Below are 12,089 nucleotides of genomic sequence, written 5' to 3'. Positions count from 1 at the left end.
CAATTCAAAAAGGATGTGGAGAAGCTTGACAGAGTCCAGAGGAGAGCCATGCACATGATCAGAGGTCAGGAAAACAGACTTTGTGATGACAGGCTGAGAGCCATGGGACTCTTCAGCCTGGAAAAGCGCAGGCTCAGGGGTGATCTGGTGGCCACCTATAAATTTATCAGGGGTGCTCACCAGGATCTGGGGGAACATCTGTTCACCAGAGTGCCCCAAAGGATGACAAGATCGAACGGTCACAAACTCCACCATAACTGATTCAGGCCGGACATAAGGAAGAACTTCTTTACTGTCTGAGCCCCCAAGGTTTGGAATAGCCTGCTGCTGGAGGCGGTTCAAGCACCCACTTTGAACACCTTCAAGACGCATTTGGATGCTTATCTTGCTGGGATTCTATGATTCCTGCTGACTTCCTGCAGGGGGCTAGACTCGATGATCCTCCGGAGTCCCTTCCAGCCCAGATGTCTATGAATCACAATAGCTGTGTGGAAGCTTGCAAGCCCTGACACTTGCACTGTGGCCAACCAGTTTCATTGGTGTGGGATGGGCAATAGCATCCATGGCTGTGCACAAGGTGTGCAAAGCCATATTTCAAGAGCTAAGATGTGCTCTGGTAACCACAGGAGTAGGTTACCATATATCTGGGTTTTCCTACAAGTCGTCTTTTTGGGTCCTCCCATCTCCATGCAGATATTTTTTAAAAAATATGAACAAATGCCCAAGATTTTGCTGGTACTACTGCATTTCCCAGCTTGCTCTAGTGGCCTGTGTGTTTACTAGGGATCTGAGTTTTCCATTTGTGGTAAAACAGATTTTCTTCTTTAAAGGAAGAAACCGCATCTTTCCCCTTGCACATGGGCAGCCTGCAAAGCACTGTTTGGGGTGATTGGAGGCAGAGGGCACTATGTGTGTCTGTGTGCACATATGCACATGGCTGGCATGTGGCCAGGCAGGGTGGTGGGAGTAGCCTTGGAAAGGGCCAGGGCTTGGGGACTGACTGGGTGGTGGCCATGACAGGGGTGTATGTGGTAGGGGATGGGTGTGTGAGGGGGGTGGGTCCAGTGTCCTGCCAGCATTGGAGGATGGCGACAAGGTGCTGGGGCTGCAGTAGGGCATGGGGGAGGTGCCTGCCCCTCCAGCAGGGGAAGAGGGCAGAGAGGGCCTGCTGGGGGTGGTGCCTGGGAGGGACTATAGCCAAGCTGCTTGGTGGGGTGCAGGAGCCCTAGCCCAGGGTGGGGGGTGCCCACAGGCCTCCCTTCTTCCTTCCTTCAGCCTACACAGGGGCTGGACTTGCTCTGCTGCCAACTGCATGAGCTGGAGCTGCCACAGCCTCTGCACTAGAGCCTGGTCAGAATGGGGTCAGCCTGGAGTCCCCTCTGGCAGGGCTGTGGGTGTGGAGGGGGGCTGTGATTTGGGACTGAGAGGCACTAGGGTGGGCAAGGGGCTGTGGGTTGGGACTGCAGGGCACTGGCAGCACCAGGGGGCTGTGGGTTGGGAGTGAGATGCACCCCACACAACAGGTGTCCTCTTTTTTGCAAATGGAAATATGGTAACCTGACATGGGTCATAGCCAGGTTTGAGTTGAGTTCCCAAACTCTGTGGGGGGGGGGGGTATCAATGGAAACCATATCACCATTCTGTGCCCCCCTCCCCCCAATGCCATGGAGGTTATCAATCACAAGGGGTCCTATTCCTTTATACTGCAGGAGTTGTGGCCTACTGGGGTCACTTCACCTACATCAGTGTCAGGTGGCTGAGACAGGTGCATGATGCCTGTGTGTTCAGGAATTCTGGTTTCCTAGAGATGATGAAGCAGGGGGAGTTTACTGCCAGTGCTCATCCTCCAGGCTGCAGCAAACCCACTTCTCCCCTGACTCATGCAGCCATATGTTGGCTGGCTGGACTCCAGGAAGGAGTACTTCAATTTCTGCCTAAGCAGCTGCCAGATGGTGATAGAATGCACTTTTGGGTGACTAAAGGTGCTCTGGAAGCCCCTGGGATCCACCTTGAACTGAGGCTGCAGAATGTTTCCAGCTCTGTGGCTGCTGCCTCCACTCTGTGCAACGTACATGAGGCTAAGAGAGGAGTCTTCCCAGACAGCAGGAGAACTGGGACCTAGATCCACTTTAGATGTCACCCCTGGAGAAACCACTCCCCATTGAGGAGTGGGGAGTGGTCTTTTGAGGCCCTAGCAGTAGTGAGTACTTTCTCTTCAACCCACAAAGCAATGAGATCCACCACCTCAGTACACGTCCAGGTTGTAGATGGTTTTTAAAGTGATCCTCTGGCTCATCTCCAGGGAAGTAGATAGCACATAGGTAACAGGTCCTGCTGTTTGCAGAGGTGCTAAAACATGTAGCAACCTGATGAGGTAAATGTGAAGAGGATGTGCATACTCACAGCAAGCAAGCTGAGAACCTACTAGTGCTCAGAGCCCAGCAGTAAACTGAAAATGCTCAGGTACTCAAAGCTATCAATCCTTGGGGGTGGGAGGGGATGTTGGCTTGCAATCCGCACCACTCCCTGGGCAGCAGCATTCAGGGGGCTTGCAAGTTTGCCCAGGGAACAGAGGAATGGGAAAGGCTGGGCCCAGAGCAACCTGGGATGATGGAAGAATGAAAGTAATATATTTAATTGGTGCAGAGCATCCACACAAATGCCTGGAATGACCTGGGCAAAACAACTCAAAGATAAACCCGTGCTGCAGTTACATAACTCTGAAACAGAGGATGCTTATGGCAGCTTTAACACACCTTAATCCAGGGATGTGCAGAATATGGCTCATGGCCCATCAACTGGCTGCATCTGGCCCCTGGCTGCCCCACATGGGGATCATCTGTCCCACTCCTGAACACTACTCCTCACCTACCCAAAGCCATTTAGGGAGTTTTTGTGCTGTTGCAGGGAGAAGAGGGAGGGAGGCTGACCCAGCCTGTCCGGCACATGACAGCTCATCAAAACTCCCTCTATGGCCCTCGGGCCCAAATAATTGCCCACCCCTGCCTTAACTAATGACTGCTCTCATTTTAAGGGCTAGTATGTTAAGGTAACCTGTGCCAACACTCTTACTCTTCTTTGAGATGTCCTGAGTGAGTCTGGTCACTGCCTATTTCAATGGGAGAAGACACTCTTCCCCAAGCTGTTGGGGAAGGGTTGCTTTCTAGTGTTTGAAGAACAGCTTTTTACCACCCAGAGGGTTGACACATTGCAAAGTCAAGAAAGTGATAATATCCAATCTCCACCACGGAAAGATTCAACAGTTCTTTAGACCAGGGAATAAGTGTTTGCATTGCCTAGTAAAATAGGGCCCTGTTCTTAGATAACAGTACCTCATTTAAATAGTCAACCTAATCTTGAAATAAAACTTCTATAACAGCGCACTTGAAAAACCATTTTGAGTTGTTTCATCAAACCACAAACTGTCATTACTGAACTTTAGAAACATTTCTCAGAGTCCTCTACTAGATTTTTATTTTCAAATAGCAGCCTTTGTTTTCTTCAAGTATCCTAAATACTTGATTTGCAAGGACAGCTGTAATGTGCTACAGCGTTCCCTTTCAAACCAGATTAAGTTCCAGTCTGCTTCTTTGCTCAAAACACATTTAAAGACTAGAGGGGGCAAGGGTTCGTGTGGGTGACATCTTTTCTTCGACCAATTGCATAGTTGGGATAGACTTAGACAGAAGAAAACACTGTATTCAAAAGCTTGTCTATCCCAGCAATGCAGTTTGTCCAATACAGGATATCACCCACAAAAATCCTTGCCTTTCACATACTTCCTGAACCATTATGGCAACAACACTGAAACTTAAAAGAACTTGCCTCTTAAAAACTGTAGAATAACAGCACACACTGTAGTGAATAGCCTGAAGCATTCTTTCCATTTGGAAAAGCTTTCCTTCATTACTCACAGTTGCATTAATTTGATGTTTTGATGATGTTCAGATAAATACCAGAAGTGCCTTTTAACCCCTTTGCAACATATTACTTACTATAAGTTGTCCAATAGTTTCCTGGGACATTTTAATTTTTAGTAAGACAACAGAGCTTACTGAATGGGCAGAAAGGCCTTACTATAGGAAAGTACAAGTGCCTATCCACAATACGAGTGGAAACAAAATTAGGTTCCTTATCATCAGAACAGCTTGTTCTTAAGGAGCAAATGCAAAACCTTATCACCTACTGTATAAAGTGATGCATTCAACCTAGTTGTCTTGCTGTAAAGCACCTGAAAAAGATAGCAATGTTGTTACACAATATGCAATGCAAAAATTATCTGCTTAATGAAATGGTTGTGTAGCTGTCTTCATGCACTTCATTGAAATATTCAAAAAAAAAATCACTCACCTTCTACCTCAGGTTGTAGTTTGCTATTTAGTTTCTATAAACTGAATGGGCCGAGGCAATTTCAAAGTGTCCAACAGTATCCTAAAGCACGAAGGCCAACGGCTGTTTGCTGCACACTAAGGAAAGCACTGTTGGAATGGTATCTCTATTAGAGGTACCATTTTGGACTCTTGCATTTGTCCTTCTGTCTTCTGTAATCAAACTTACAAAAAGTTATGCTCTAGCTTCAAAAGACTGGCTCTTTTATAGGTACATTTAACTGTTCAGATGGTGTTTACATATTACAAGCTTCTCAGCAAGAACTGTTTCCTGATCCAACAGGCAGCTCAGATCAGAATTAAGCTACTGAATTCTAATGCACAGGGGCTACCATTTCAGTTTTGGCAAAAACAGAACCAGACCTTCCCCTGACCGTACAGTATTAACAACTAGTATAAGGGCAGCAGTGGACCTTTTCCTGTTTTTACATCAGCCAAATCATGTACAGGATGTGAATGAAATTTATTATGTGCTTCTTACACAAACCCGAATGACAGAATTTGATACAAGCTGCTTTTAAAGGCAATTCAGAAAGTGTCCTTTAGATTTTCTCTTTGCTGTCAGACAAAAGTGCCTGTAATTCCACCTCTAGGTATGTGCGAATGAAATGCTGCTTACTTTAGCCTAAAAAGAAAGAGGAAACAAATATTGAAGGTTAAGAGTAACATGTTGGCTTTTTAAATCCCCATCACCCTTCTTGTGTAGTCTCAGAGTATCCAAGTAGAACTGGCTTCAACAAGATCCTCCCCCCATTAAACAATAATTTGCAGATTGTAAGGAGAAATCCAAACTTTGTCTAAACCAAAATGCCACTGAAACATTTGGCTCTTCAAAAGGATGTGAACATATGTGTGGACAAGAGGAAGGTGCATGTATAAGCTAAATCCAATCACCTTCTTCACATTAAACAGATTTCAACAAGACTGCATACAATGCAACTCCTACTGAACTGTTTGTAAACAGTAATTAAACATTCCTCTGAGATCTTATGGGAAATGCTTAGTGAGATACAGACTATTGCTTGACACAAACAACGGTAAGGGCAATCCTTAAAATTGTGTCTAGCATAGGTGTTTGCTATCTCTAGCAAAGCATTGTTCTATCCTTGGTGGTCTGATAGAACTGAAATGTGCCTGAACTGGCCCCCCAAGTCAGCACAGGTAAAATTCATAACACCTGGTTGTTTCAGATAGCTATCTGTCTGATTGTTATCACTAATGAGGTAGGAAATTTTACCTTCATGACCAATGGAGACTGGATGTACTATTGCCCCTTCAAATACATTGCTTCATTTTGATCCAGCTGCCTCTAAATTCAGTGCAGTGCTGGTAACAGCTTGGATCAAAATGTATCTAAGCAAACATCTTGTCAGTCTTTTCATAATTCAGCAGTAGGTTCTGAATCCTTCTTTCCACTGTGCCTGGACAGTGAGCCAGCCTGATGGAGTCCATGGGACAAACCAATGTAACTGGTGTTCTAGGACTCAGAAGAAAACAGACAACTCCTGAGGCGCTTGTGGGTGATGCCATTTGGCTCTTATGACCAGAAAAAGGGGGTTGAGGTATCTTAAAAAGGTTATTTTGGAGTTCTTGCCGATAGAGGTAGTTGCCCCTACCGAATGCAGGAGACTCCTGTCCTGTTCTCAAGTTCTAGAGTTCTGGCAGAAAACTTTGGTTTCTCTCTAACGTTTTCTGCAAAATCCAAGCTTATTTAATAGCTTTTAAAGTAGAACCTTTGGAACACATTTGCTGCATTGTTTATAAATTCAGGTAACAAACTTCAGGCACTCTTCTTTGAGCATTCTGACAAGCTTTAAGAGTTTGGTGCTAATAATGCCAAGGTCACAGGTTTGATCCCTAGATGAGAGGTAGGCAATGTTTTTTGGCCAAAGTGCTGAAAAAAACATGTCTACCTTGAAAGGTGCCAGAGTGCCGACGTGCCAGAGCCTGGAGCAGCTGTTTGCAGCCTCCCAGCTGCAGCCAGCCCACAAAGCCCAGTCTGCTTGCAGCAGGGCTTGCAGTCTCCCAGCCGCTTGCTGGAAGCAGCCTGGGCTCTGTGGTTGACAGCAACCGTTTAGAGCCCAGGCTGGCAGTGGTGTGCTGAGCAAAATGGTCTTGTGTGCCATGCTCGGCACGTGTGCTGAGCAGGCTGCTGACCCCTGGACTAGATGATTTCTTAAGGTCCCATCCAACCTTACTTCTGTATGAAACTAACTGGTGTTAAACATGCAAAGCAGCATATAGAGGCATTGTGTTTTATATAAGCATGTAAATTAAGAGTCAATTTGCCCACCTTTGGAAAATGCAGGTATCACAAGGATGGGGGATTTAATACACTTACCTACCTTGGGGTTGTGCCACTGTCACCGGGAATTTTTGTTTGGATATGAATTCAGGAACAATTCAATATATCTATGCTCTGGGAAGAAATTAAACAAAAGAAGTTTAGTTTATTAAGCTTCAACACCAAGATTAAATACCTTATTTACCTGAATCCAAGATTATTTAGAATTTAAGACAACCTAATTATTCATCCCACCTCTCACTGCTGTGGCAGGGAAAGCAGTGATGGGGGTCCAGGGGCAACACCCCTTCCCCTTGTCCCAATATGCCTGCCCCTCCATGCCTGCACCTGCCTCCCATCCCTTCCTGTCCCCCCTACCTCCTACTCCTCCTGCAGCCTTCCCCACCCTTCCCCCCACTGTATGCTGCAGCTCTACTCTTCCGGGGCAGTCAGCAGCAATGCAACCCTAGCTCAGCCCAGCTCACCAGGGAGAAGCAGCAGCTCCCTACTGGGCACAGCTGCTGCAAAGAAGGCCAGAGCAGAAGGTGAGGAGGGGAGCAAAGGGAATGGAAGGGAGGCTTGCAGGTCTCATCCTTACCTCCAATTTTCCCACTTCACCTGGCATGTCCCCTCCCACAACCGAACAAGCTATTCCTGTCTGGGGCAGGCAGCTGCTGCTGCTTGCCCTGGACTGGTTCTTGAATCCAAGACAACGCTATTTTTCCTCTAGGCCGATTTGGTGGGGGAGGAGATGTCTTGAATTTGAGTGAATAGATTACACATAGAGCATGTAACCAGGCACAGAATCATAGAAAAACAGGGCTGCAAGGGACCTCAGGATATCTAGTCCAACTTCCTGCTCAAGGCAAGACCATCCTTGTCTAAAACATCTCATCCAAATACAGTTTAGCACTGCACGATAAAATATTTCAGCCTCTAGAAGTGGAAGAAATATGCTGTATCAGTAAACAGCCCAACACCAGACAAGTAGTTCCAGATTACTGGAGACTAAAAGCTTAAAAAAAAGTAGTGACATCCAACAAGCACAGAAGCATGAACTCTACTTACGCATGTGTGACCTGTCCTTGACCATAGCAGCAACCGCATCCTTACGGCTCTTAAAGTGAACATCTGCTTCTCCTGTAGCCTTCCCGCTGGAATTATATTCCATGGTAATCTTTACAGGTTTCAAAGGAGCAAGAAACTGAATGAAAACACAAATGGAAGATCAAATACATAGCCTGTTTGATGCTGATCAGGTAAAAGTCTTGAAGTCAAGAGGAACCAATGGCAAGACCAAAGTGGCCTTTAACTCTCAAGCTTACTGTTTCAAACCTCATAGTTTCTCTATTTGATAGAATTAAGTGGTTTCAAATTTTGTTACTGTTTCACGTGGGAACTTAAATCAGCCTACACGAAGAAAGATGGGTGATCATTTCATTATGATTTAAGTTCTTTAAGGAATAAAGCAATCATGTTTATCGGTTGCCACTGAAGAGTTCAAAGTTGGAATTCCATGCTACCTGTCTCTCTTTAGGTAAACTGTATTCTACGTTGTTCTTCTCCAGAAAACCATAAACATCCAATAGCTATAGCTTTACATTGTGACAGGCTTTGGATACACTCTGAAACCAAGTGGATCTGGTAATAGGTGCAAAAGTTTTCTTTCCATCTTTCTTTCAGTGCACATCATTCACAAGAGTCATCTGTACAGAAGCTTCTGTAGAAGATTTGGTAAACAAGAGAATTGAGCCTCAAGCCAGCTTGCTTCCTGCTACCGTAAAGGCTGTTTTTCAGTTCTCCATTACGAAAATACACATATCTACACACACAAGATAGTCCACCCAACCTTTACACTGCAGGTAATCCTTGACATCTGTTCTTTACTTAACTGTGCACATTCCCCAACTGAAACTTTGCTCTAGTCCCCTCTTTGCCTCCAGCATTCCATCCCTTTACCTTCCCCAACCCACTGGCTTCTTGCTAACAGAACTATTATGTCAGAAATAACTTAGCACCACCTCAGGACCCAACCACAATTTAGAACAGTTAGTTGTTTAGCATCAGAACAATGTCTGCTATCTTAGCACACCAATCTTGCTCAAGCCTTTGGGTTCTGCCACAAAATAACTGTAAAATAATTTAATATACAGGATTAGCATCTCTCAGCTATGGAAGAATTCCCTGCATTATAGTAAACTGGATTTACATCAGCAGCCTCAAGTGTGAAAAAGACTATGCATTTACCCAAACTCAATGTGAGAAATGCTCATTAAGCACACAGCACTTCCAGTAGTGCTGGAAGCTCCAAAATTTAGCTTCTGTCACTTTCAAGGCCTCTAAGTTTTTAGGATACTGATAATAAAAGCCTTAAAAATGAGGAGAGAACAGCCAACAAACAGGTCTCCTGCCTTTTTCAAGGCCTTTTAACAGCTACTTTTGCTTCATAGTTCCTGGTGCCCATTAGTACACAGTTAAATGGATCAGAGTTAAGTTAAAGACAATAGGACTGAAAGATGTTACACACTTAATAGCTTATGCATGTAACTGATAATGAGATAAGGAGATGTTTGTTATTATGTAACCAATAGGTGATGGGGACTGATGTGTTAGGCTGTTAAGCAAATTAAACATTTATCTAATATGCATATGCCTGGAAGATGGCATACCCTGCAGCTTACCACAGGTCAAATTACTTGTAACACAGGGTGCCAGAGAAATTTAAGACTGAGGCTTTCTTATCCAAAAGAGAACACTTTAAAGATGTTCATGGTACATAACACATCTTTACCCAAAGGAAAAGAAAACAAAAAAACAAACACACATCAATAAACGTGACATTCTACTTAAGGTATAGGGATTTCATTAGCTAATGAATCTGTTCCACTCATCTTCCTCCAACCTGGGCTTGATTCCCGCTCACAGGTTCAAAACCCACCTATTTCTTGATTTTCTAACCTCACAGAACTGTTTTCAGGTACTACCCACTTAAGGTACAGACTGGCATTTTATTCCAGCGCTAAAGAATACTGTGAAAATGGATGCGTACAGGCAGTCCAGTCCCCTGGCTAGAGAGCAAGTCACCTCAAAGACAAGCTCTCCAACCAGGGGGCAATGCAGAACTGCTCCTTTGCTCCCTCTCACTGCCATGGCAGACAGCCTGTCTCCAGCTGATGTTACATGGAAATCAGCTGAAGGTAGTGGAGAGGAAAAAGGAAGTCCCTAGTTCTGGGCAGGGGCATGCTCCCTGCCTCTGCCCCTGCCCTCCATACAGGTAAGTCACAGCTGCGCTCACTGTCCCACCTGCTGCCTTGGGACTATGACCACTTCCATCCTGCCTATATCTGGTAACCCCAGTTGCTAGTCTGGAACCAATGAGGGTCCTAAAGTAACCTGACCAAGCCCAGGGTCTTGGGTTTATACTAAGTTACTTCTAACCTAAACATCTGTTAGCAAGAGCTGACTGGCAGGACCCAGAGGGTGATCCAGAACTGTGCAGAGAACAGGAAGCAGATGTGCCCATTGCTGGAACTACCTGGAACTCCATTCAAACCATGGAAAGAAACCTGGCACCCCAATTAGCTAGTTAGCAGGATGGGAGCATTCCTCTATGGCTTCACCTATCTTAAGGAAACCCCTGGCATAGAGCCAGCTCTGTTCAGTGCTGGGGGGCATTAGCACTGTTACCTGAACAGTCTGGAGACTCTCCTGGTATTTAAGCAGCAGCAGCAGGCTCCTTGCAGAGCTCCCTGACAGCTTGCCAATGGGAAGGGTAGCAGGGAGCCAGTGCTCTCCCTCCCTCCCCCTTGGTGTGGGGGAAGGGAAGAAGAGTGGAAGACAATGGGATACTAAGTGCATCCCAGTACTGAGAGAAGCATACAGCCATTTAAGCTAATGTAAGAGGGGAGATCTGCTTGGCTGAAAGTGCTGTGTTTTTTTGTTTTTTTTGTTTTTTTGTTTTTTTGCAGAGAAGCTACGTCTCCAACACAAATAAAAACCCTTAACCAACTGTTGCTACTTTCTTGTACCAGGAGAAAGGCTTTTTTCCCCAGCACAAAGGTAACACCTATGCATAACCTTAGAAATGACACTGTGTTCTAAAGGCTGGAGCATTTAGAACAGAGGTTTAGCAATTCTCCATAAAGCTATACAATTTTATGGCTACATACGTTTATAATGTCTTGGGCACTAGCCTGGAATGGCAGGCCTCTCAGATGAACAAAATGCAGTAATAGATGGGGATTCCCACATTCCAAAGCATCCTCAGGCTTTTCACTTACTTCTCTGTAAGGTTCTGTAGAAGCAAACAAAAACAGTTACCTGTGTGCAGGCAAGCACATGAGGAAACAACAGCATTTCAAAGAACAAAAGGTGAGAACTGACCATTCTCTCTCTCACTTTCAGAGGTTGTGTGTGGTTTTTGAGTCTTCCCAGCTTCATTTGCTTCAAAGACCAATTCAGATTCTTTTGTCAATTTAGTGACTGGGTAAGGGGTCATCTTCCTTCTCCAGGGAGAGCTACTATGGGTTTGAATTTCACTCCTGTTGCTGGGAAATATTTCAATGTACCTAGATATAAAAGAAACAAAACAGACAATCTACCTTCATTCGGCTTAGAAAACGCACTAGATTTTCAAAAAAAGGCTGCTGCCTTGAAGACTGCCACAATAGATCCTATTCAATTTTGTTTTGGGGTGCTAGGTAAGTCTATCTTACAATTTACTGAACTGAAAAAGGTATCTGCAAGATGCATCAGAAAGAGAGTTAATGGCAGCCTCAGACCTCAAATAAGCCTCACGGGTGCACCTGGAGGCATGGCTGGGTAATTTGGTTACCAGTGAACACCTGCACAAGAGACAGGTAGGCGTTCTTCAAAACAGGGCTAGACAAGCTCAACAAGCAGAAAAGCCTGAGCAGGGAAGGAAAACGGTTCAGGAATGGAGCTAGTTCCTGAACTGTGTTGCAGACAAGGCCTGGGAAGGCAGCCTTCCATGTTGGCATTCTCAAAAACACAAATGGGAAGCTAGAAACATCCCAGAGAGACAAGACACTCAAACCTAACTTTACATCTTTAGCCTCTGAGGGTTTATCTCCAGTGCAAGTTGGGGGACCTCCAAAAGGGAAATGGGATTTGGTTTTGAGGACCAATCCTACTAAGGATACATTTTGAAATTGAAGACCACTGAAACCTTGGAAACAGATGGACTAAGTAGGACCTGGCAGGAAGACTGAATCACAGAAAAGAACCCACCCAAAGAATGGACTGGCAGTTAGCAGGGGGCACCAGAGAGGATGCCATGCCAACCATGGTGGCAAGGATGCACAGGGTCGTATATCACCCCTTCTACAACACACAACCTAGAAATGATAAACTCAGCCACTACAAATATTAAAAATAAAGATAGGGTTGAGGTACTT

At 45.1% G+C, this 12,089-nt stretch overlaps 1 protein-coding gene across 1 annotated transcript in view; it reads right to left on the bottom strand.

Moving 5' to 3' along the window:
- Positions 1-4,335: 4,335 nt before the first annotated feature.
- The window catches only part of GRSF1 (G-rich RNA sequence binding factor 1), a gene marked incomplete at its 5' end in the record, with an annotated part of 37,587 nt that continues 29,833 nt past the window's right edge, over positions 4,336-12,089 (bottom strand). Inside the window, 5 exons of the mRNA XM_019516799.1 lie at positions 4,336-5,013; positions 6,730-6,807; positions 7,741-7,876; positions 10,842-10,966; positions 11,056-11,240. Of these exons, the coding sequence (XP_019372344.1) occupies positions 6,752-6,807; positions 7,741-7,876; positions 10,842-10,966; positions 11,056-11,240 (502 nt within the window). The remainder of the gene's footprint in view (positions 5,014-6,729; positions 6,808-7,740; positions 7,877-10,841; positions 10,967-11,055; positions 11,241-12,089) is intronic.

This window comes from Gavialis gangeticus, unplaced genomic scaffold (assembly GCF_001723915.1).
Source record: "Gavialis gangeticus isolate Ggan-Ray unplaced genomic scaffold, GavGan_comp1, whole genome shotgun sequence".
NCBI lineage: Eukaryota > Metazoa > Chordata > Crocodylia > Gavialidae > Gavialis > Gavialis gangeticus.
This window is presented reverse-complemented; position numbering and strand designations above follow the sequence as displayed.